The 26,425-nt window shown below is 39.9% G+C and overlaps 1 protein-coding gene across 4 annotated transcripts in view; it reads left to right on the top strand.

Moving 5' to 3' along the window:
• The window catches only part of ARHGAP20 (Rho GTPase activating protein 20), a 95,296-nt gene that overhangs the window by 52,838 nt on the left and 16,033 nt on the right, over positions 1-26,425 (top strand). For all 4 annotated transcript variants that reach the window (XM_034409738.3, XM_034409733.3, XM_034409748.3 and 1 more), the window contains exons 3-9: positions 2,168-2,338; positions 8,919-9,068; positions 11,330-11,371; positions 12,387-12,471; positions 16,560-16,637; positions 20,014-20,080; positions 26,079-26,267. In XM_034409738.3, coding sequence (XP_034265629.2) covers positions 2,168-2,338; positions 8,919-9,068; positions 11,330-11,371; positions 12,387-12,471; positions 16,560-16,637; positions 20,014-20,080; positions 26,079-26,267 — 782 coding nt within the window. The remainder of the gene's footprint in view (positions 1-2,167; positions 2,339-8,918; positions 9,069-11,329; positions 11,372-12,386; positions 12,472-16,559; positions 16,638-20,013; positions 20,081-26,078; positions 26,268-26,425) is intronic.

Here is a 26,425-nt window from a genome sequence, read left to right as displayed (position 1 = left end):
CATCAAATACTTTGGCCACTTAATGAGAAGGAAGGACTCACCGAAGAAGAGCCTAATGCTGAGAAAGATTGAGGGCAAAAGAAGAAGGGGACGACAGAGAATGAGGTAGCTGGATGGTGGAGTCACTGAACCAGTAGGAGTGAGCTTAAATGGACTCCAAAGGATGGTAGAGGACAGGAAGGCCTGGGGGAACGTTGTCCATGGGGTCGCGATGGGTTGGACACGACTTCGCAACTAACAACAACAAATTAAATACAACTACTTATTAAATATCCAAGGAACATGAGTGTTCCTCAGAATGTGTCTCCTTAGATCTTTGCAATGCTCTAGCGGCTGAATTTCAAGGCACAAGAACCAGGAAAAAAATGTTGCAACATTTCAATCCCATGGCATGAACCAGATTCAGAAGTTATAAAGTTCTTCATGTAGGTTTTAGCCACACTTTCTTGTAGAAATATATGGGCCACTTAGAACTTTCTTGTTTTGTCTAAGCAAATTCTGATCATCCATTGAAATTGTCTCTGCTCTTAATTCGCATTATGATTTTGCGAAGAAAGTAAAATCAAATGGCAATATTTCTTGATTCCCCACCTCCTCATTATCTACTTGAAGGAAACTAGAAAGGGTTCATAGCATATAGGGGTTAGGATCGTATGATCTATGATTTGGATCCAGATTGTATCCAAATCAAAGATCAACGACTTCACTTTCAGTACAAATTTGATTATTTCACTTAATTTCAGTACTGTATCTGGAGTGTAAAATAGATATTGATCTACAGTAATATCTCACAGTCCTTTATTTTCACTTGTTTATTAGTGGAAACAGCCAATAGATAATCAAACATTTGTAGGAATTATTGAATAATAAAGCACTGTGTTCTTTACAAAGCAGAAACAAGATGATAAATCTGGATTATTGCTGACTTGCAAGGCGGCTGCAGATAGTTGCTTTTCTGCCAGTGGATATGAGTCATATTCATGCTGAAGTTCATGTCCTTCCAGCACCAGCTGTCAGGGTTTCCCAAGTCAGCAATATTATTAGACCCCCTGAATATTCCAGCTGCACTCAGCAAGGGTTGCAACAAATACGGAGATGGTGAAGCTAGGAAGCAGCCAAACACAGCATGAGCCTCTCTACCCAGATCCTGAAAGGTTCTTTGGGTGGCCAGCTGTTCCCATTGCTGTCATTCCAACAAGCAGAAGCAAGCAAGGGAGGTTTAAGGGGTCTGGGAGCCATGTATAATAGTCAGATGCAAAGCAACAAAAGGAAAGGAAAGTTATGTATAAAACTGGCTTGTTCCGATGATAACGCTTGATTTTGTGTGTCTTACAGGGTAGCAATAGCCAAATCAAAGTTAGATTAGAATCTGGCTTGTTTTTGTGGAAGATTTCTTTATAACTTTGGGGAAGGAGAAAACCGGAAAAAATTCATGGAATCAAGCTAACCCTAACCTTCCAGCTAATATAGAGAGTGTAATATCTTTGGTTAAATTTCAAGATCCATTTGTGCCTCCATAATTTGTAACAGCATCATGGACTACTTAGAATTGGTCTTATACAGTTCATTTTTATTTTATTTTATTTATTTCGTCAAGCATGTATTTTATGACAGATACAAGTGTAAACATAATTATAAATACATGAAAAGGATACGAAGAAAAGAAAACATTAGGACAGGGACGGGAGGCACGCTGGTGTGCTTATGCACGCCCCGTACAGACCTCTTAGGAATGGGATGAGGTCTACAGTAGACAGTCTAAGGTTAAAGTTTTGGGGATTTGGGGAAGAAAAAAAAGTTAAGAAGTTAACTCTCAGTTTTATGGACTCCAGTTTAGCAGACATGAAACCTCTGCGCATTGCCATGTTATGCCTACATAAAAAATCAATTTGCCTTATCGCACACCTATGTCAAATATCCATGAATAAAATCCTATTCATATTTAATAGACAATTGGTTAACTGGGGCTCCTCCCCATTAGGCAGTAAAATTAAGGACCGACTGTAATCTTTATCCCTAGATGTTATAAATGCCGATAATTAATGCAGGTGAATTAATAAACTTCTGTAGAAGACCAACACTGGATAAGAGCATTATATTCTGGGGGGAGGGAGTGGAAACAGGCTTCAGTTTGACTCATAGATTATTCCTTTTGATTTTGCAACAGGGAAGGCTGCTTCTCCCCAATCAGTCCGGAGACATGTCCACTGGTACAGTCCTTCCTTTCTCCAGCTCGAGCATTCCTATTGGAAGGACATGTACAACTGAAGACGGGCCTGCAGACTCAGGAACGACACCTGTTCCTCTTTACTGACATCCTTGTGGTTGCTAAATCCAAGTAAGTTTCCTTGCGGAATATGTCCTCTTGATAACAGTCAACATCCCTTACTGTATTTTATGTTATGGGGTTGGTGGGAGGCTCAAAGTTGCTTTGCTTTGCTTACTAACATTTAGATTTCTTTAAATTATACAACAGGACATTAGATGGAAGCAGAAGGTTGGGTGGTTGGGAGGCTATAGTTAGCAAAAATGAATAACCTTTGTTATTCTGTGTGGGTTTTCATTACTAACCAATGTGCTCATCTGAAAAAGAGAGGAGCCCCATTCGATTTGTGACGAGGGCAAAAAGATTGAGTGAATGCTGTGAAATGTTTTTGCTTCTTCACAAGGTAAATAATCAAGCAATGTGAAATTCTGGGTCATTAACCTGCAGGGGATTGGGAAGTCGGAGGACTCCAGTGCCTGTCACCTTTCAGTTTCCTTCTACTTTGTTTGGCTTTAAAATTAAATGATGCTAGTGCTGTTAAGTAGTTGAATGTGGAGCTCCAAAAAAGCCCCTTCATTTATCTGTGTCTAACGTGACCTTTGAGAATGCTTCTTCAAACTAGTAACTACCGGTAGTAACTTCATAAATTGTAGCTTAATGAAAAAAGAAACCAATTCTTCTCTTGCTGTTGTACGGCCTTATACAGTCTTAAGTTACTGGAAATGGAAATATCCTTTTATGGTTTGCAAAGAGAGTCAGTCTAGCTGTGTTCTGCTAAGAATTTAGATTCGGCATTTATCTGTAGGATTACAAATATTTTCAGGGCTTCAGAAAAGATGTCTCATCGGTAACATCACGTTAGATGTTTAACTATGATTAAGGGGTCACATATCGTTGGGAGCACTGTTTGCTCAAATGTCTTCTCCATCCTTTCAGAGAAGTTTTGCCCCTCCCCAAACTTTTATAAAGGCAACCAGGTATTTACTAAACAGAGATATTAGATTAACTGAGAAACCCAAGTAGCTTTAACATTTACTTTGACCACCTACCACTGAAACCAGAGGAGAAAATGTTGGGAAGATGTTTCAGATTGCTCTTGATTTTTTTGGGCAACTGAGATTATCACTGGAAAAATGCACATCATTCAAATATTTTTACATATAATTCAATATTCTGGGAGTGTTGTATGCATGGCTCGTCCGCATGTACTCATGGTACACACCATTCTCCTTCAGTTGACTGAACAAAATAAGAATTGCATTGTTGGATCGGTACTGTCTAGTCCTGTATTTTTTTAACAGTGGCCCTCCAAATGTTTTTATGAAGCTTATAAGTAGATTAATTATTAATCTATCCCCCAAATAATCATGGAAAGTTTCTATTTCGACTGTCCCCAGGTTTACATAATTGCTTTTTCATAGAGAAGAATGCATGGCCACAAGTTCAAGATAATCATTCAGCCTACCTCTCCTGATCCTTTGGCAAAAAAAGAGGTTTTTTATGGCTTTTCCTTCATAGTTTTTATGCATAACTGCACATGAATTGTCGCCCAGGTTTGTCTATAGCTATAAACATTGCAGTACAATGAGGTTGATATGTCAGAGTTCCAGTTCATAACTTTGATTTAATTCTGAATTGTCAGATGAATAATCGTAAGATCAGTGTCAAGCTTGAATGCACATAAACAGCTTATTCAGGCTCTGTTGTGTTTAGTAACATCTTCCAAACACTTTCTGTTAATTCAGAAGCACAAGGAAGACAAAACATTATGTACATGCTTACAAAACATTGCAGTTCCAAGAAACCTGTTTCTGAGATACAATCAGTGTTAAGGACCAGGGTTTTGTTTCTTTCAAACGAAATAAGAACTGATTTATATATCTGCTTACTTTCCCTGTTCCAGTTTTACTTTCCATAAGTGAACTCCAATTTCATTTGAACAGAAGGGTTGGGGGTTTATTTTGGTTCCAGTGCTATTCCTGAAACTGCTTTTCCCTGGGCAAAAAAAAATCAGCCACTGATGTCTAATGACATGTAATTATCTCCTAAAGCAATGACTGGATATATACAATGAAGCACTAAGCATAAGAGCCCTCTCCTTCACAGGCTTTGCTAACAAAGTATTAATAAATTGCTTTGTGAAAAAAAAAATTGTTATGTTAACAGGACTGGATGATCTTTCTAGGCAGACATTTTTGTTTTCACAGTTTTTATTTTAAGAACTGGTATTTTCTCTGATTTGCATGCTAATAAACATTGTTCTTTTGCCTTCTTTCCCTCTTGGAACATTTTACTCAAGTATTATAAATTAATTTTTTTTTTAGGTTACTCTCCTTTCATATCAGATCTTCCAATTCTGAGCAGTATAGGTAGTCCTTAACTTACAACCACAACTGAAACTCGTTGTGAGTTTTTGCGGCAGTTGTTAAGGGAAATCTGCCTTTCCCCATTAACTTTGCTTGTCGGAAGCTTGGCTGGGAAGGTCACATGATGGTGATTACATGACCCCGGAAAGCTGCAATTGTTGTGTCAGTTGCACAAATTTTGATCATGTGTCATGGTAATGCTGCGATGCTTGTCTGAGGAATGGTGGTATGGCACTTCTTTTTTAAGCACAGTTGTAACTTTGAATAGTTGCTAAATGAATGATTGTAAATTGAGGAATACCTATAGTTGCTAGGCAAGACATTGTGCAGCAGCTCCATCCAGAAGACAAAGTTTTGTTGAAAACAAAGTAAGTTAGAATGCCAGAAAAGGAAGCAGACTCATTCCATCATGACCAGTTTGGAGCAACTGAAGGCCATATCTCTGTACTCAGTCTTTCCTGTGCTTTTCAACACAGAAATCTTCCTTGCAGCCTCCAAGAGGGGATAGACCAAACTCAACCGCATCATGTGACATACCATGACCTTTTTTTGCCTTTGTGGAGCCAACGTGGGCGTGGCCTGTGCATGACACATCCAGCCCGTAGGCCACCAGTTTGATACCCCTGGGATAGACAATCAGTTGTTCTTCTTTTTTTTCCCTCCCTTATTATCCTTAGGCAAATGAGCCTCCCTCCCTTGGCCTTGTGAAAATGGAAGGAGACATAATGACACCAATGTTTTAATTCATAAGTATCAGACTTCATGGAAGCATGAAGCTTCGTTCATAATTCTCCAGCTATTTGACTCTGCATTCAGTAACTGGCTAATTGTTATTGCAGGAGTCATATCTACACAGGAGAACAATAGCTACAGAATCTAGAATGTGTCATGCTCAAGAGTGTAAATCCTAAATCTTTTTCTTGTATCTTTTGGGAAAATGGATTTTTGGCTGCTAATTTCCCATGCTGGAATGCAGAAGACATCTACTCTGGCTTATGTAATGGTCTTTCCTTCCAACCTTGCTAACATGAGCCCTCATAATTAGCCAATGTGAAGCCTTAAATGGTATATTTTAATCAAGGTTTCAACAAAGCAGTGTTTTAGTGCAACTTCATGAAGCAAGAGGCCACGTCTGGGTTCTGCATTAAAGCTGCCATGTTACATGAATTGTGGGAACCTTGGAAGGAAGAAAATAATCTGTTTCCACATTTTAGACCAAGGGTCTCCAACCTTGGCAACTTTAAGCCTGGAGGACTTCAAATTCCAGAATTCCCAGAATTCTGGAAGTTGAAGTCCTCCAGGCTTAAAGTTGCCAAGGTTGGAGACCCCTGCTTTAGACTGTAGACAATGGAAGGGGGTCTTTCCCCCCTCTCAAAGATAGGCACTCCAATGATTGGAAGTCAAAACAGCTCTATGAGGCAAAACCTTTCCATATCTTTTCTATCTATCTCATAGAACCCCTACTTTTAACCTCTACTTATTTGAGTGCATGCGCTTCATTTGAATTTTCACCCTTTATTTTCCTAAAAAAGGGATTAAATCCTTGAGAGATTACAAGAAAATTATATTCCTCTGGCCCATAATTGTAGAACGTGCTTCATCAATGTTTATTTGGACTTGAAAATCATTTATTGTCCTAATGGAGTGAATACAAGGTAGACCTAGACTTACAACAGTTCGTTTAGTGATCAAGGTTACCACGGCACTGAAAAATGTGACTTTTTTCACAGTTACGACCTTTACAGCATCCCCATGGTCATGTGATCAAAATTCAGATGCTTGGCAACGGGTTCATATTTATGACAGTTGCTGTATCCCAATCACCTTTTGAGACCTTCTGACAAGTAAGTCAGACCAAATCCTTGTCTGTCCAATCACACTTGGCCAATAAAGAATTCTATTTCTATTAACTTGTCAAATGCATCCTCACTTAACAACTATGGCGAGAAAGGTCGTAAAATGGGGCAAAGTTCTCTTGACAAATGTCTCACTCAAGAACAGAAATTTTGGGCTCAACCATCCATCTCACTTAAGTTTCCCTAAGTGATTTTCTACATGGTCAAATAAGTGAGATACAGAGTAAAGATCTGTAAAAGCCATATTGGGGTATTAGCATAGGATTCTGCATCACTTCACCTCCCCCTCCCTGGAGAATTTCTAATCCAAAAACAATTGATTTGGAATTGCCAGAATGGAACTTAGGGGAATTGTGTCATAGAAGAAAAGTATTTGAATCTTCCTTTATTTCTGTGGACATCATGCAGGCAGCAGCTGCCAGTGAATTTTGTGCAGACTAGTATTTGCATCTGTGGATATTTGGGTTACTGCCAATTTCTCCGGGTGGTAGAACCTACTTACAATAAGATTGTTTAGAAAAATAGAAGCATTATCAATATAAGCCAGTCCTCTGAAATCCTTAAAGTTTAAATGCATCCATATTTGAGACCTAAAGAGCTGCATGTGATTGATGGTAGATCTATGCTGTAGCTTAGAACACATTTTGAGAATGTCCATAACTCTAAGGATGAATAATTTGATTTTTGTTTCAGATTGCACCTGTCTCTTTCTGGCCTGCTAATATTAATTTTAAAAATTCCAAAATAAGAAGGTTTTAACTGGAATTTAAAATAAGAAGCTACAATAAACATAATGAAACATACTTTGGTAAAAAGAATTTCAGTCTTTCCTAAAAGACTAGTGGTCAGTTTAGGGATGGGGGGGCTCTAGAAATTTTATTTATTTATTTATTTTGTTGCATTTCTATGCCGCCCAACTCCCAAGGGACTCTGGGCGGCTTACAACAAAGAATAAAACAATGCGAACAATCCCATAAAAAATGTTAAAAAGAAAAACATTAAAAACTTTAAAAACCTTAAAACACATACACTCCAATTCGTGGCTGGGTCTCACAAGATCGTTATAACGAGATCAACGGCCCCAGGTCTGCCGGAAGAGCCAGGTCTTCACAACTTCGTGGAAGGCCAATAGGGTGGGGGCGGTCCGGACCTCAGGAGGTAATTGGTTCCAGAGAGCCGGGACAGCCACAGAGAAGGCCCTCCCCTGCGGGCCCGCCAGCCGACATTTAGAAGCATTCCTGCAACTATTTGTCGTTTATTCAGTAGCCAGCATCTAAAGCATTACCTCTAACTGTAATCTAGGCAAACAGGATCCATGCTTGCAGTTGTGTGAGCTTTCAGTCTAAAGCAGGGGTGTCAAACTCACGACGACACGTTGTTGTCACGTGACGTATTTTTCCTCCACTAAACTGGGGGTGGGCGTGGCCAGCACGTGACGCATCCAGCCTGCGGGCCGTGAGTTTGACACCCCTGGTCTAAAAGGTCAGAGGCAGGAGAACAACATAGAAAGGCTTACTGCATGTGGTTTTCCATTTATGCTCACTTGCCCAGAGGAAACATTCTTGATTATTTATTAAAACAATTTATTGCAAATAACATGAGTACCCTCATGTTATTTGTGGTATGTGGTATGTAATATAAGAGTTGTGTTAATGTAGTAACTATAAAATTGGAACGTATGAACAAAAATCTAAAAAACAGCAATGAACAGTTTGTTTTTATGTATTTATATTTCACATTTCTGAACCAACCAACTCTTTCAAAGGAGGATTCTGGGCGATATACAATAAAACATCAAAATATAAAACAGTATATAAAAAATTAAAATGTCAAGAGTTATATTTTCGTTTTATGTATAATGGCTCTCCACCAGAGGGGGAAGTATGTTTCTCCTATTTGTATATTTTAAGAATGGTTTGAGATCTTGTATGTAGATTTTCTGCTATATTGGTAGTGTTATCAACTTAACAAGATGAATTACTTATCAATATAGACTAGCTGTGGATGATATTGAAATATAGCAACCAAAATGCCTTGTAGCTGTGTGTGTGTATGTGAGAGAGAAGTGGGGGAGGGAGAGAGTGCACATAGGCCTTGTATGTTTTTTTTTAAATTTGATTTATATGCTGCCCTTCTCCAGAGACTAAGGGCGGCTTACAATGCGTTAAGCAATAGCCTTCATACTTTTGTATATTTTTAGAAAGTCAGCTTATTGCCCCCACAAACTGGGTCCTTAATTTACCTACCTTAGAAAGGATGGAAGGCTGAGTCAACCTTGAGCCTGGCAAGATTCGAACTTACTAATTGCAGACAGCTGGAGTTAAATTACAATGCATTAGTCTGCTGAGCTATCCAGGTTTTTGTTTCTTTCTTTATATTTTTCTACCTATAAAAAATGTGGATTTTTTTTTTTTTTTTTTGTAATTGCAGGTCCCAGTTGCATTTCAAACTGAAGACCCAGGCCCGCCTGTCTGAAATGTGGACTGCTTCTTGCTTGGAAGAGGTCTGTGAGAGCAGCACTAATGCCGACCGATCTTTCGTTTTGGGATGGCCCACAACCAACTGCGTCGCCAGTTTCAGGTACAAGAGATTCTTTTAATTGATTTCTCTTATTGTTGCATATATCCAGGGGTGGTTAAAGACACTGAGCTTGTCAACTGGAGAGCTGACAGTCCGGGTTCGAGACCCAAGTTCCGTGCGTTCCTTGCTTCAGTTCCTGCCCACCTAGCAGTTTGAAAGCATGCAAATGCGAATAGATTAATAGGTACCACTTCGGTGGGAAGGTAACAGCATTCTGTGTACCTCAGCTTATAGCCATGCTGGCCACATGACCACAGAAATTGTCTTTGTACAACGCTGGCTCTCTTGGCCAAGAAACAGAGATGAGCACCATGACCTAGAGTCGGATATGACTGACAGGGAAGCCTTTACCTTTACCTTTTTGCAAATATCCAACTGAGTCGCCACTTAAGAGTTATCTTGGGTGTCAAAACTATATTCTGAAGCCATATTAATATTCAATTATTGAGTTTAAAGAAAAGTGGATCCGTACTCCTCATCTTACGACTGAAAATTTAGAATGAGGATCAGAGTTTGCATTCAGCTGTGGCTTAACTTTTAGCAGAATGCAGTTATGCTGATTCAAATCAAAGCATCTCATTTTGCCATATTCCCAGATTTTTAAAAGCTTCTTTATCCTCCCAGACTGTTTGAGATAGATGGTTGGGAGAAGATAAGTAGAGACACAATATGTGCAGCAGAAGAGACCCATGAAAACTAGAGCTTGTCATAGAAGCTTTTTAAAGGTCTGAAAAGACAGTGGAACATCAAAGTATGAGTGAAATTCTAGGACAGTTTATGAATTGAAAGGAGGTGCTTTTTGGAGGTATTCTGGTTTCATAACATTTAGGATTTGAACAACCAAAACACTGAAATAAATTGGTAGTCAGGCAAACAGCTTAATGTGTGACTATATCAGTACCCAGAGAACTTGGGCCAATCAATCTCTTTCAGCCCTAAGAATGAGGCAATGGCAAGCCACAGCTGAAAAACCTTGCCAAAAAAGCTTCAGGGATTTGTCCAGGCAGTTTCCATAAATTGGATATGATTAAACGTAAGAAAAAAGAGTCAGTCCCTACAAAAGCATTCTATGTGACCTACTATACATATTCTATAGCAGTGATGGCTAACCTTTTTGCCATCGCGTGCCAAAAGCTGGGGGAGTGCGGGATGGTCGTGCACGTGCGTGCCCACACCCATAATTCTATGCGCTCTGCCCCCCCACGCATGCGTGCGTGACCCCCCCACGCTCCCCCTGCTTTTGGCATGGTGGGCCCAGTAGGCCCGTTTTTTGCCCTCCCCAGGCTCCAGAGGCTTTCTAGGAACCTGGGGAGGGCAAAAACAGCCTTCCCCACCTCCCCGGAGGCCCTCCGGAGGCCGGAAACAGCCCATTTGCTGATTTCCGTTGGGCCCAGAAGGCCCAAAAATCAGCTGGCCAGCACGCACATGCGTGCTGGAGCTGAGCTAGCGCAACGCTCACATGCCCACCCATATGGCTCCACGTGCCACCTGTGGCACACGTGCCATAGGTTCGCCATCACGGTTCTATAGTATCATACACACACACACACACACACACACACACACACAAAATCTACAACCTATTTACACTAAGAGGTTTCACAGTTTGATTTACTTCAATTTATTTCACAGTTTGGGGAAATATATACTGATTTACAATGATAATGTGATTGTTATTTGATCTCCCGTATCAATGAAGAAATACCTTTTAATGGATATTCTTGCTTGACTTTCATCTTGACTTTGAAATAGTCCAACTTTAAAAATGTTGGAATGTCTGTCAAAAGGACATTCTGAATGTGTCATAACCAATGCAGAATATAGTAATGAACCATAGAAATTAATTACATTCTCCAAAATATCCATTCATTATATATTTTGATTCTTCGTTGTTTTCACTTTAATGTTTAAAATTCTTCTACAGTGGAGTTCCACTCACAAAGCACTTTGTGTGAGCTGTAGTGGCATTTCAGTAGCAGAACAAGGCTCTGTTCTGGATGAAAAACCTAAAGAAGGTCTTTTTATATAAATAAAATTGCAGTCTGGGTTTACTGTTTTTTTTTTTTTTTCCCTTTTCATTTTCAAAGAGACTTGGCCTGTTGGTTCCCTGCTTAGCAGATTTGCATATTTTACTCTGGTAGTTTATTTGCTACTCTATTCAACTATTCTGAACTGTTATCTAAGTTGGCTTATACACTGTAAAGAGATTCCATTTGGAATTGATTTGCTAAAGTTTAAAAATGTGTTCTTAATTATTTCAGTTCCGTCGAGCAAAAAGAGAAGTGGCTCACTTCCCTTCAAAGGTACTTTGCTTTTTCTGTATTCATATTAGGAAGTCATTGCTAAGTTAGCCAGGTGCAAAATTTGTATTTGAAAAGGTTCAAGCACAAAGTATCCTGATTTAAATTTGAAACAGCTGCTTTTAACTTAACTGGAAATATTCTGACGCTGTCTAACATTCTAGTCCGGAACACTTCCAGCAAGGTCAGAATTCAAACCAGTTGTTGCAAAATCTTGTCTATCTAATTTAGATCAAACTTTAGACAGTTTCTCATTTTAGTGAGTATAGTTCAGAGATATACAGCTTTTTTTTTAAGCTAGTTGGGCACATTTGAAATTTTGAGAATATAGGAACTTGCTGAACAGCTTTCAAAATCTGGGTAGAATAGAGTTATACAGAACTGAATTAACAAATGCTTCTTGCCACCAACTCTACTCTGTACTACCATAGCTTACTTTCTTTTTCCAGGCAAGTAAGCATATTTCCTTTAAAAACTAAAACTAAAAGAGCTTAGACATTCTTTCCATTATTCTTATTCTGGAAGAGAAAGTATGGAGTTTATTCTTAGAAATGCTCATTCTTAGAAATGAAGTTGATGCTTGAGGATAGTGCTTTGCTTTGTACTATGTCAGCTTCTATATTTTTGAAAAATATAAAAAATCAAGTTGGGGAGAAACGTCTGGGAAATGCTGAGAAATGTCTGCGGATACATTGTAGTCCCTAAATTTAGTCTAATGAGGTTATTTTATGGTCTTCAGAAATGCAATCATAAAGCCAAGTGAGAAAGACTGAGAGATGAATAAGGTGACTGAATTTGATTGAATTCTTACTGAATACTATTTTGTTACATAACATGAAAATAATATATATTTAAAGGAAATAATATTTTTTAAGGAAAGATCCTACAAGCTTCTTGGCTAGCTTTGCTAAAGATGAAATTGCCCCTTAATATTTATAGCTATTATTGAATGCATTGTCATTTCTGCTTTGTGAATTTACTTATAAAGGCTAATTTCGATTTTTGCTTGCTTCGATAGTCGAATCAAAGAAGAGAAAGCAAAAGACTATCCCAAGAGTATTCCGTTGAAGATTCTTGCAAAGGATATTGGAAATTGTGTATATGTAAGTGTTTCTGACTCCCAGTTTGAATGAGCAGTGTGTCTAACCCAAATATCATTATTCTCTTCATTCACATACTAACAATTTTCATCTTATTTATATCTCTATCTTAATATATTTTCTGCTTTTTTTTGGTCTCCTTCATTTCCAAACTCCATTTTTATTCTCCAACCATTGGTAAAATACTTCCCATATCATATAATATTCAGTTTGCTCTTTCTCCTTAATTGCTAATGTTAATCTATTCATTTCTGCACATTCTAATATTTTCCTTATCTTCTTCTCTTCAATGGGAATCTCTCCACTTTTCCAATGTTGTGCAAATACAATTCTAGCTGCAGTTAATACATGAATAATTAAATATACATTCTCTTTATTATAAGTTTCAGGTAAAAGTCCTAACAGAAATATTTCTGGTTTCAAGTCAATATGTTGCTGTATCATCTCTTCCAACCATATCTTAATTTTTGTCCAGTACTTCATTGCTTCTTCACATCTCCACCATATATGATAGTAAGATCCAGGTAGTTGATGACACTTCCAGCATTTACCTGATTTATCTTTAAACATCTTGGCCAACCTCACCGGTGGTAAATGCCATCTGTAAAACATCTTATACAATTTATCTTTATATGCAGTTGACATTGTTAATTTATAATTCCTATCCCACAATTTCTGCCATTTATCTAATTCTATCGTGTAACCAAAGTTTTTCGCCCATGTTATCATTGTCTCTTTTACTTGTTCCTCTTCCAATTTTATACCCAATAGATAATTATATAATTTCTTTATTACCCTCTTTTCTGTTCCTGTTAGGATTTTATCTAACTCTGTTAATTCTTTGTAAAAGCCCTGTAATTTAACATTTAAAACAAAAGAAGAAATGAGTGAGCAAGGGATCGATATATTGTGGTATTCACATGTGCAGATATGATCTAGATATAGATTGTTGATTGTAGATTAAATGGACCTACAGTATGTAAAATCTGGCAACTGTAGTATTAAACTGTAGTATTAACATAGGATATTGCTTGCTTTCTATCCAGATCAGGCACTTACTTGAGGCCACATAATTGTAATCCAATCCAATCCAGTCATCCTGCAGCGTTCTGCTGGCCGTGGGGAGACCCCAGTCCTCCAGAAGCACTCTGCCAGCCAAAAACGGGCCATGTGGAGGCCCCGCGAGGCCTCTGTGTGGCCCATGTTTGACTGGCAGAGTGCTGCTGGAGGCCGTGGAGGCCGAAAACCTACTACGCAGGGGCTGCATGCGGCTCCCCCTGTGGCCCATTTTGGCTGGCAGAGGCACTGCGGCCAAAATGGGCCTGTTATTTCCAGGCCAGTCCCACGGGCCATATCCTGCCCATGGGCCTTGAGTTTGACACCCCTGATTTAGAGAATAGTTGAGGCCACATGGAGGTTTTTCTGTGTCGTCAGGGTCACCTGAATAGTACAAATGGGTGTGGAGCCTTCTTTGAACTGTTGAAAGGACCATGTTGTAGACTGGAGATAGATGATGTTGTATCCCTCCCCCTCTTTTGAGAGAGGGCTGCTACAAAAACTAGAAAGTCCAGTTGCCTCTTGCAAAAGCACCTTACTTACTTACTTACTTTATTTGATTTATATACCGCCCTACTCCCGAAGGACTCAGGGCGGTGAACAGCCAAACAGTAAAAATACATAGATACAAAATTTAAAAACAAAGTAAAATCGAATTAAACAATTTGGCCCAGACAGATTAAAACACCCCAATCATTTAAAAACCGATTAAAATTTGCATAATTAAAAAGAGGGAAAAGATTAGGCCAGACCCGCCTGGTGGAATAAAAAGGTCTTAAGAGCGCTGTGGAAGGTGCGCAGATCCGGGATCCTCTGTATCTCTGGGGGGAGCTCGTTCCAGATAGTAGGTGCCCCCACAGAGAAGGGTCTCCCCCTAGGGGTCACCAGTCAACATTGTTTGGCCGATGGCACCCGGAGGAGCCTCTCTCTATGAGAGCGTACCGGCCGGTGGGAGGCTATTGGTGGTAGTAGGCGGTCCCGTAGATAACCAGGTCCTAAGCCATGGAGCGCTCTAAAGGTGGTAACCTTTGCCACCTCTGGGGCAGTGCACTGTGAAACACAACAGTTCATAACACTGCAAAACAGATGCATATTTCTCTCCAGGACTGATCATTCTTAAAAGTGCAATATACGGTAATAACACCAGAAATACTAGTGAGGAGACAATAGAATGGCTTTTGAAAATATGTTTGGTTTGTGGATTGCTTTTTCCCTAGCTAGAACAGCTGGACATCCCAGGGGATCAGCTTCATTTTATCTGCAAATTGGGGTTAAGTGCAGGGGGAGGTGACATAAGCAACCCAAATTACTTTTATCACATTCTCACCAAAGGCAAGCTGTATGCAAATCTGCTGACCTACTCCCGGGTGCCAGATATCACTACTTTGCAGAAATGTTAGCTTTGTTTTGTTCATGTCATAATTATTCAGGTGCATCCTGGAACAAAAATAGACTTGAGTTCATACTGCTTCAGTTTACCTTCTGTGGCACCGGACTGTATAATTTTCTCCATCTCTTGTGGCGGAAGACTATTTTGAGCAGCTGGCGAAAAGGAAACTCGCAGAGATTTTGGAATTGGAAGTTTTGTGGGCTGGTTTTGAAGTTAATTGTGAAACATTTAATATGTATGTTGATTTAAAAGAGGAAATCTTTCTCCCAAAAGGAATGTTTCTGCCTTAAAGAACCCTCTTAAGAGCTCCTGGTTAAGAGTTTTGCACTCGTTGGAGATTCTTTCTGAGAGGGATTGAAATTATGGATCGTGGTATTTGAAGGAGTATTCACAGACTCCTATCGGCTGTGATTACAAGATTGTATTTAATGAATCTAGAAAGAAGAGACCTCCACCAATTTAGAGGAGTTCAGAATCAAGTTTTTAATTAACTAGAGCTTTTTGTGTCATGCAGTACAAACTAGGAATGAAGCTTAATATTGTGGCTAAATCCTGGAATAATATTAATTTTTTAAAAATAAAACATTAGTGCTTAGCGCATTTTGTCATAGTAGACGGTACAAAAACATTTACTTAAGGGAAGGTAAAAGGGAAAACTTTCACGTTCCTTATTTTTTCTGTAAAGAGAGTAGAAAATGTCTACCAGCCCTAAACCCACTGTTACTTCTATACTTTGGTCTGAAATATAGCATGAGGTGCAACTACAGGCAATGTGTAAAATAAATCGCTTATTATTTAAAATTTCAGAATAAGAATATTAAAAAGAAAAACACCCTTTGCCAAGATCTAGTTCTAATTTACATGCAGTTAGAGCACAGCTGTCAAACTCCTGGCCCGTGGGCCAGATGCCAGTAATGGGTTCCTCCCGGTTCGGCTGAATCGGTAGCGGTGACGATATGACATCACCGAACCGGTTCTCTTTGTTCGGGAACTGCTGGCCCCCGCATTATTCTTACCTTTTATTTGGCCCCGCCCCCAATCTATTCACTGCCTCCCGAGTCCCAGCTGATCGGCTAAAAGGAAAAAAACTGTTTAAACTCTTGCCGCGGGGCTTCAAAGGGACGCCCTACAGCTGATCAGTGTTAAAAGGCAGTGTGGTGGTAGACCAGTGCGCTCGAAAAACAAATGGGTAGACCAGTGCCTCAAAAACAAATGGGTAGACCGGAACACTCCAAGAACAAGTGGGTAGACTGGTACAGCCCTGCAAGCAGTTAAAAGCGTGGTAGACCAGTACCTCTGCTGAATCCTAAAGAATTGTCACATGACCATCAAGCCACGCCCACAAAATAAGCCACGCCCACAGAACCGGTAGTAAAAAAATTTAGAACCCACCCCTGCCAGATGCATCACATGCTGGCCACTCCCATGCTCGGTTTAGCGAAGGGGTAAAAAGTACCGATACGTCATGTGACGCTGCCATGACGGCGTGAATTTGATACCCCTGAGTTAGAGCATCTGGTTTTTGTTTTCATCCTTCGAGCTTACATATAGTTGTCATACCCAAATTCTGACTGACATTTTCATCTGCTTTTTTTTTTTTTTTGAGCAACATTAGAGGTTTAATGTTTCTTTTTCTTCTTCACAGTCAAAAACCTTAACCATTACTAACCTGGACACGGCAAACGACGTCATCCTCTTGGCCCTCCAGCAGCTTGGAATTAATGTGAGATTGATTATTTATCTGTTTATTTATGTTGGCAAATAATGACACCGTTTGCAGTATTAAAAAGTAATCCTGATGCCTGAAAAATATAATTTTGCATTATACAAGTTTGACCAGCTTGAAAAATAATTACTGGGATAAAGAAAGTACTTAATTCAGAGGAGGAAATAATTGCTTGAATTCAATTTTTCCCCTCCTCTGTTAAGTAGAGAATATGAACCATCTTTCCTTAAAAGCAATACAGAGCTACACTAAAAACCAAACAAACTCACTCCTACTATATAACCTGTGCCAATTGGACAATACAGTAAAAGGTCAATTTCTTCAATTAGGATCCCCGTGTTTGATCCAAAACTATTTCTTGTCTATTGCACTTTGGGAAGTATTTGACTGGCTGTCGGCTGTCTTATTAATATCTCTCAAACCAGGGGTGAAATCCAGCAGGTTCTGACAGGTTTTGGAGAACCGGCAGTGGAAATTTTGAGTAGTTCGGAGAACCAACAAATACCACCTCTGGCTGGCCCCAGAGTGGGGTGGGAATGGGGATTTTGCAGTATCCTTCCCCTGGAGTAGAGTGGGAATGGAGATTTTGCAGTATCCTTCCCCTGCCATGCCCACCAAGCCATGCCCACCAAGCCACACCACACCACGCCCACCAAGCCACACCCACAGAACCGGTAGTAAAATAATTTGGATTTCACCACTGTCTCAAACTCTATTAAGTCAGGAAGTTCCCCGCATATCCACAGACAAATTTTAAAGTATAGCTCAGGTTCCTAGACACCTAATTTGTGTTTCTGAAATCTTGGAAAAAGTGGATTAACCAGTAGGCATCAATCAGTCCATCTTGTACTTTTAAAATAGTCTCTCGAAAATAGTGGAAAGTTCAGAATTGGGCTGTCTTCTACCTTTTGAAGATATGGGCTGTTTGATCCTCAACTGATTGCTGCCTTCTAGCTGATAGCATTCAAGGCTAAAGGAGACATGTGAGATTACAGCATTACAGTTGGAGACTTTGATTGCAGTACAATGACTGTACTTTTGATACTCACCCATTTTCAGCGGTATACAAAACAACACTTTCAGCTAGCTACATGAAGTTTCAATAATGCTTCTATTTTAGGAACACCCGCCCCAAAATTTCTAGGAATTCCCCATTTCAAACAAGTAAGCAATTTTTCAAAGGACATTTTTATCCAGTGCCGAAAAATAGCTTGTGTCACCTAAGATGGGCCTGGTGGCTCAGCAGACTGATAGCATTGTGATTAACACCAGCTGTCTGCAATTACTGTAAATTTGAATCTCACCAGGCTCAAGGTTGACTCAGCCTTCCATCCTTTCTAAGGTAGGTAATTGAGGACCCAGTTTGTGGGGGCAATAAGCTGACTTTGTATAAATATACAAAAGTATGAAGGCTATTGCTTAACGCACTGTAAGCTTCCCTGAGTCCCGGAGAAGGGCGGCATATAAATCAAATTAAAAAAAAAAAAAAAGATCCTGGAATGCTACGGCATGCTAAGAAACAGTGGAATTTTCTTGTATGGAGAAAAGAAAAAAAAAAAAAAGACTCCAGATCATTCTGAATGGATGGTTAGATTCTTTGGAGATTCTCAACCATCCTGGTCACGGTTGTCCCAGAGGTGCATTTTTTAAAAAGGCAATTGGATTTACTTGTTTTGCTTTTTTTAATTTGAAAATGTTTCACTTCTCATCCAAGAAGCTGAAGAATTGAACTGAAGAAGCTTCTTGGATGAGAAGTGAAATATTTTCAATGAAAAACAAAAACAAAACAAAACAACCACCAAGGAAGTCCATTTGCCTTTTGGAAGAAGCACCTTTGGGACAATGGGTAATTACCAATAAAGGAGAATATTTGTAGCTCGGGGTTAAAATTAGGGGTGCTCGGTTGTTTCCTTGTAGACGTTTCATTACCCCAAGTCGTTAACATCATTGGTGCTAGTAACATTAGCACTGATATTTGGGTACTGGAACGTCTGCAAGAAAACAACCAAGCTCAGAGAGCACCAAGGACTCCTCAATGGGTAATTGCAGGGGTGAAATGCTCCTGGATCGGACCAGATTGCCCGATCCGGTAGCGATCTTGGCCGGTGGTTTGACAGTCCGGTAGTGATGGCAGAGCTATGCTCCGCCCACCTGGCCAGGTGTCATTACTTCCTGGTTTTAACTAGGAAGTGATGTGTTTTTACTGCACATGCGCAGAAGGTCTGCGCGCGCCTATGACACGCGCATGCGCTTCTGAACCATTAAGGAAGGTAAGTAGATTTCACCCCTGGATAGTTGGCCATCCCTGCGGGGAGACAGAGGACCACGACAGAGTTTTATGATCCAAATAGGCCAGGCCTCCCATTGTCTGTTGGTGCATTGCTTCAAATGTGAGACTGTCTGAAAGCTTCCCCATTGTGAGCACCAAACACTCCGATCCATATTCTCATCAGCTGTTTCCTGAAAAGAAGAAGCAGAAATGTCACCCTCCTTATCTCCCACTTCCATTCTGTTTTGCCCAGGAGGAAAATGGGACACATTCAAAGGGAGATGGTTTAATTTTCTGTCCACAATCACTCATATTCTGATCCAAAACCTAGAAGGGCAATCCAGTTGAATGATACAGATCAGGAGTTTAACTTGGAACCAGCTTGGAGTAGAATAGCATAGAAACTCTGGTAGTGAAAGTAAATTAAATCTTGCAGGTTATTGGCACAGGGTATAGTCTAGGAGTTCGTTTGTTTGGTTATTAGTGTAGCTCTGTATTCTTTCGTAGTTCCTGCTCTCTGGGGGCTTAGTGACCCCCATATTCGCTGTCTTTTGTGTTGTTCAGTTTTGGCTTCGTGAACATACTGTTTTTAGAAAAGAGCTTTCTGACATTTTCCAGCTTATTGGAAATCTTTGCAAAGGGGGAGCTGGAAGCATGAAATCAATTGGAATGGAAACAAATTTCAAGATGGAAGAAATGCTCTGTTTTTCGCTCCTTTCCCCTTTCATTTCCTTCCTTTTCAGTTCACAGTCATGCCATGTCACCACAGTCTGGGGAGTTCCATATGTGGAAAGAGCAGCTGCAGTCGAGCCCTCTCCCCAGCACTTAGATTGCATACAATTGTCACGCCTGGTCAAAATACAGCCTTTCGTGTTTTTACCCAAATGTGTAGGGAGCCTGTCAGAAGCTCTGCCGGGGCACATATTACAACAGATGTGCCAATAGTGTAAATATTTAAGTGTTCTGCTATTTGATTTCTGTTAAAAGTCAGTGACCTCTGCTGTAGTCTAGAACAGCTGTGTTAAGGACACATGTTTTAATTTATAATGTTAAATAAATCAGCTTTCTGTTCATTCTAACAGATGTAGGATTGTATTTTTAAAGGGTTCTGAGAAGGATTATCAGCTGTGGGTTAATTCTGGAAAAGAAGATGCCCCTTATCCTCTTATTGGTAAGTGTATGGAAAGCGTATACTAATGGTGTAGAATTTGCTTTGTGTTATATTCTTTCAAAGGTTTCAGAGTCAATAACAGTTAAACAATAACATCATACAGGTAGTCCTTGACTTACAACCACAGTTGCAACGGGAATGTCCACTGCAGTCATGCCTGATTTAACAGCCTTTTTTGCCACAGTGGTTAAGTGACTCATGCAGTCGTTTTAGCGAATTCGGCTTCCCCCAGTGACTTTGCTTGTTGGAAACTGGCTGAGAAAGTCACAAATGGCGATCACGTGTCCTCAGAACACTGCAACCTTCATAAGCACATGCTGGTTGCCAAGCACCCAGATTTTGATCACATGGCCATTTGGATCCTGCAACAGTGGTAAATGTAAGGACTGGTTGTAAGCAATGGTGGGATTCAGCCAGTTCGCACCACTTCGGGCGAACCGGTTGTTAAATTTCTGAGCAGTTTGGTGAACTGGTTGTTGGAAGAAATCATTAGGGCAGAGAACCGGTTGTTAAATTAGTTGAATCCCACCACTGGTTGTAAGTCACTTTTTTCAGAACGGTTATAATTTCAAACTGTAATGAAATGGATGGTTATAAGTTGAGGACATATAACAAAATAGATGAAACTCAAAACAATATAGTATTAAATGTTACTCATGATTTTGTTATTCAATGACAGCCTAAATAAGGATATTTTTTAAGTCATCTAGAACAGCAACCCCCCCTTTTGGGCACCAGGGACTAGTACCGTGGATAAAGTTTTTTCCGTGGACTGGAGGGGGTGTGGTTTCGTGTGCTTCCTGCATCCCGTGGATGGGGCTTCACTTGTTTGCATGGACCGGTTTTTGGCATGTCACAGCCAGGTGCCAGTCCACAGACTAGGGTTGGGGACTCCTGATCTAGAAAATATTTACTGTGAGCATTGTATTAAGTAGACAATCAGAATAAATGTATTTTAAACTAATTAATAGACTGCAACAACAGTATGGAATTTCCTCCTGTTTTGGGGACGCCGTTTCTGAAACCTCTGATTTTCTGTTGGATGGATGGGAATTGGAGCCTATTAATATCAGGAAGGCTCATCAGGAATTTAATTTCATATTTGAAAAATCAAAGCAGGCGTCACTTATTGCACGAAGCCATTATATGGTTAGGGTTTGGCTGTGCTGTATGTATATCCAGCCACTGTGGTTTGTAAAATGTGATAAATGGCTTCAGATGTTGTGCAAATCAGCAACAATACCTGTGGACAAATCATGGCTTATCGTAGTACATTAAAAGAAAAGCAACGGAGTTGTTCCAAATGCGATTCTTATCTGCAATCGCTCTTGGCACACTTACTGAAGATAAGATGACATGTTCTTGGCTGATTTTGTCAAATATGTTTTTCTTTAAAAGTGTGCTGCGAGTTCAGAAAACTTACTGTAACATCCCACTTTTACTTCCTTTAAAAAAATATATATGTGTTGTGGTTTTGGCACATTGAGCTAGTTAAGTTGGGGTAAAGGAAAAGAGACTGTTGTGGACTGTGGAATTTTTATGATGACTGGTTTGGTTTGGATTTTTTTAAAACCAGAAGCAATACAGATAATGACTGGGGTTATATCGTTCTCTCAGAAAAATTTATCAACTGCCTTTGATATTTTCTTGGGAGCGTGTGTGAATGAGGGTATGTGACTGTGGCCAGTTGTAATTGTAGATTTAGATGCGATCTCAGAGACTATTGAGAACTGTATTTCTAATTCCGACCTGCATAACGCCTTATTTTGTTATGCTCAAAAAGATAGACCTGGCTTTCATAAACCACCTATTGAAAATACCCATTTAACCCCCTCATTACAAATTACAGATTGCTAGTAATCTGGCTATTTTTATAAGAAAATGCTAGATCCCTCCTTCGATTTAGTCTCCCCCCCCCTTTCCCTTTTCTTTTCCTTTTGTCTTTTTTGCATTCTTGTTCATTTTGACAGCCTTGTAAGAAGGTGAGTTTAGAAAACCTTTCCTACTGTAAGTGGGGAACATAGTTTTCTCTTTCTGAAACCCACTTTAAGTGCTAAAGTACGATGCCGTATCTTCCGATAAGATCCCATGAACTTAAGGAAGCAAAGGCTCTTCTTCTCAACTCTGTTCTGATCAGCAGTGGGTGTTGCACAGATGCAGATTGAAAGGCAAATTGTTGCCTTTTGGCTTTTTGTTCCTTGACTGCTATTACTCCCACAGACAGACTTAATACATTTTTTAACATTTTTAGCCTTTGTAGAGCTTCACTGAAGCACATTGGCTACAGTAGATTATTCTAAAACAAGACAAATCTGGATTTGAATTTAATGTTGAAATACCTCCTTTTTCTTCAACATCATAAAGTTCCTTAGCAGTGGCCGTATTTGTTCTGATCCAAAAAAGTAATTGTAATTGGGATGTTGCAATACTTCTGAAGAGTCAGGCCAACTTAGAACACCAACAATGGCCAAGTATTGGAGCAGTCAAACCAAATCACAACTATCCCTTCTTGTTAGCATGGCCATGCCATTGGATCTATTGGAACTTGCAGTAGGCAACATATTCAGCGAGGCTTATTAAAAAATAAAACAGAACCAATCCCAATTTATTCAAAAAAAATAAGGAATCCCTGCAGATTTTACTCCGCTAGTCGTTGCCAACTATATGGGATGGTGCTCATCTCCATTTCAAGGCCATTGAGCCAGGGCTGTCTGAAGACATTTCCGCGGTCATGTGGCCAGCATGACTTCATGAAGCATTGCTACTTCCCCACAGAAGTGGTACCTATTTATCTACTCGCATTTGCATTGTTTCAAACTGCTAGGTTGGCAGAAGCTGGGGCGAGGACAGGAGCTCACCCCGTCGCATGGCACTTGGGTCTCGAACCTGGGTCATCAACTTTCCAACCAACAAGCCCAGTGTCAAGACACTATGCTGCCCCAATTTATTAAGCCATCTAAAATAATGACAATCTCGACTTTTGTATCTATGATTTTTCATATTGCAATTTTATTTGACATGTGCTGTGAACAGGTGGCAGAGCCTTTTCAACCATGCCTGACTGACTTGAGAAGATATACAGGTCAAGCTTGATTAATATTTGAGTGGGAGAATTCCAAGCAGTGTTGGGCTGAATGCTCAGCTGGGAAATCACAACACATCCTAAAAGAAATCAGTGACAAACCACATCTGTGCTCTTTCTATACAATTCCGTAAATTGTATCCATGTAGCGCCCCCACCCCCTTGAGTCAATTAGAAATTGAAGGAGCCCTCTGATCAGTGAGACACATTTGAAAAGATTCAAGTGGGACAAATAAAGCTGGGATTTTGGATGGGTTTTTTTAAAGAAGGGGCATGGAGGCTCAGTGGCTAAGATGCTGAGCTTGTCAATCGAAAAGTCAGCAGTTCGAATCCCTAGTGCCGTGTAGCGGGGTGAGCTCCCATTACTTGTCCCAGTTTCTGCCAACCTAGCAGTTCGAAAGCACGTAAAAAACGCAAGTAGAAAAATAGGGACCATCTTTGGTGGGAAGGTAACAGCATTCCATGCGCCTTTGGCATTTAGTCATGCCGGCCGCATGACCACAGAGACGTCTCCGGACATCGCTGGCTCTTCGGCTTTGAAATGGAGATGAGCACCGCTCCCTAGAGTCGGGAACATCTAGCACATGTGCGAGTGGAACCTTTACCTTTACCTATTTTATGTGTGTGTGTGTGTGTGTGTGTGTGTGTGTGTGTGTGTGTGTGTATGCCAGGAAACCACCCCCATCCCCCCAAAAATTAAAAAGCTGGGAACTACAAAAATACTATATTTTTTCAGTGAAATAAGATGCAAAATAGATGAGTTAAGTTTCTGTTTGACTTAACAAATCTGTTTTATTACTTAAAAGTAAAGCCCAATCCTCATTGCAAGGGACAGACTCTCATTTACTGATATTTTTCATGTTATCTGCAACTTGCACTTGCAGCTTTTAATTTTGTTTTGAAGTATGGCCTCTGGCTGTGAAATGTTGTTGGTACTTAGAGGTGTAGATCATGATATCTCGGTAGATGTTCGGATGGTTGGCAAAAGTTTAGCAAGAATTTTTAAAACGCAATTGTGTAGTGATTATAACAGCAAAATTTAGCAGCTCCTAAATTAGCTTTTGAAATGAACAAAGTGTGTTTTAAACTCTTCTTTAAAAGCAAATGTATTATAAATATCCAAGAACAAGTCAAGATTCCAGCAATCAGGAATCTAGGCTAGGTTTAACTTCACAGGAAAGTGTTGCATAGGAAGACTGTGGATTGAGATCAGTTCTGCTACTGAATACAGATTCTGTTTTCTGAATTGGAGTATACTGTTGCTCAGTATTTTAATTCTAAGTACTTGTCCCTCAAATTGATGGTTCTTGGAAGTTCTGGTAAAAGACCAAAATAGGGCCAAATAATCTTAAGTGAATTTACTGCTGGCTGTATGTGAGAAAATATTCAAATAACATGTGCATGTTTTCCTTCAAGAGAGGAAGATTTTATATATATATATATATATATATATATTCAACTGTTTTTCTTCTTAACTAGTTAAAAGGCTAATAAGTCGAATGCAGAGATAAGAGTTCCCCATGCTGAGGTTTGACCCTAATGTGATTTGATCTGCCTCCCTTTCCTAATAACCTCTTCCAATTGCCTGGTTCACCATAAGGACTTCTCAATCTTATGCTGAAAACAGTGAGACTTGCTATGAATGCTGGAGTAGCAAAAGTTGGCTTCCTTAAGCAGTCTTAACTCTAAATCCTTCCATTGTAAGGATACACACTAACTTATCCTACGCTGTGGGATATACTGCTTATCAAGGAAAACTGGAGGAGAGGAAAAGAATAACATGTTTTCATATGGTATCCAGATGTCGTTTTGCAAGCCTCGGGCTACAAACTCAGAAATCTCTGTTATTTCTGTTCATTTGAGATATACAAAAGCCGAGGCTTTCAATGCCCAGTGGTGATTTGACTGACACATAATGCTCTGCATTTGCCCTGTGTAGGAGAAATAATAATGGCTGTTCTAAGAAATAATAGTGGATATACTTTAAAGTCACTGGATATGTCAGCCCTTCGTTTTGGTTGGCCTGTGCCCACATATCTGGCACTGTCAGTAAATAAAACACACCATAAATTTTCCATTTTTAGCAGGCAGAATCTAAAATAGGGCTAGAAAGTAAGGGAAGGACAGGATTTGGAAAATCCCGAGTACCAGATAATTGATCATAAAGATAACATAATGTAAATCAGAGGTGGGGTTCACTGACCTTCCCTACCGGTTCGCAAATGTGAGCACGTTCGTGCCTCCTCCGTGCATGCGCACGACTTTCTGCACACGTGCAATGCATTACATCCGGATGGGTGGGCGGAGCCTCCTGCAGTTGTCGCTACCGGTTAGCCCAATGTTTCGCAACCTTAGCAGTTTGAAATTGTGTGGACTTCAACTCCTAGAATTCCCTAGCCAACATAGCATAACATAGCTGGCTAGGGAATTCTGGAAGTTGAAGTCCACATATCTTCAAACTGTCAAGGTTGAGAAACACTGGGTTAGCCTGAACCGGACAGAATCGGCTGAATCCCACCTCTGGTGTAAATGTCTGTGGAGATTTTCAGTCATCCAGGTCATGGTTGTCCCAAAGGTGCTTTTTCAAAAGGCAACTGGTCTTTCTTTGTTTTGCTTGAAGACATTTCACTTCTCATCCAAGACGCTGAACTGAAGAAGAACTCTGGAACTGAAGAAGGGTCTTGGATGAGAAATGAAACGTCTTCAAGCAAAACAAAGAAAGTCCAGTTGCCTTTTCAAAAAGCACCCTTGGGCTAGCATAGTGTAAAATCAAGTGAGTACGATACATTTATTCTAGGGATTACAGTCCATTTTTAAAGAATAAACATTATTGTGATGTTCTGGTAGGTCTTGTTTTTCGGAGTATTACTTTTGTTTTTCATATATGCAAATTAAAATCTCTTCTTTTATGAGCAGGGCATGAATATCCTTTTGGAATTAAAATGAGCCACATTCGTGACACTTTGCCCCAGACAGAGGGGTCAAAGGATGGCGATTGCCCTCTGGATCTTCAAGGAGCCTTCCTAATAGAACAATTGCCCCGTGAGCTTCAGTGCCAGTTCATTCTCAAGCCAAGCCGACTGGCCACTGGGCATCAGTTGAATGGTGAGTGTTCCCACTTACAAAAGGCTTCATTCAGCAAGGGTCCCCCAGCTCAACCAGTAGTGTTGTAGGTGTAGCCCACTAGGTCACGCAGAAGGCCTGTTGAGTTTATTATTGATTCCTATGACAAGTGGATTCCAGTTGTTCTCTTGTAGTTGTAT

Source organism: Pantherophis guttatus, chromosome 5, assembly GCF_059756535.1.
Source record: "Pantherophis guttatus breed Tessera chromosome 5, ASM5975653v1, whole genome shotgun sequence".
Classification (NCBI taxonomy): domain Eukaryota; kingdom Metazoa; phylum Chordata; class Lepidosauria; order Squamata; family Colubridae; genus Pantherophis; species Pantherophis guttatus.
Note: the sequence above shows the minus strand (reverse complement) of the source record. Positions and strands in the feature narration are given on the sequence as shown.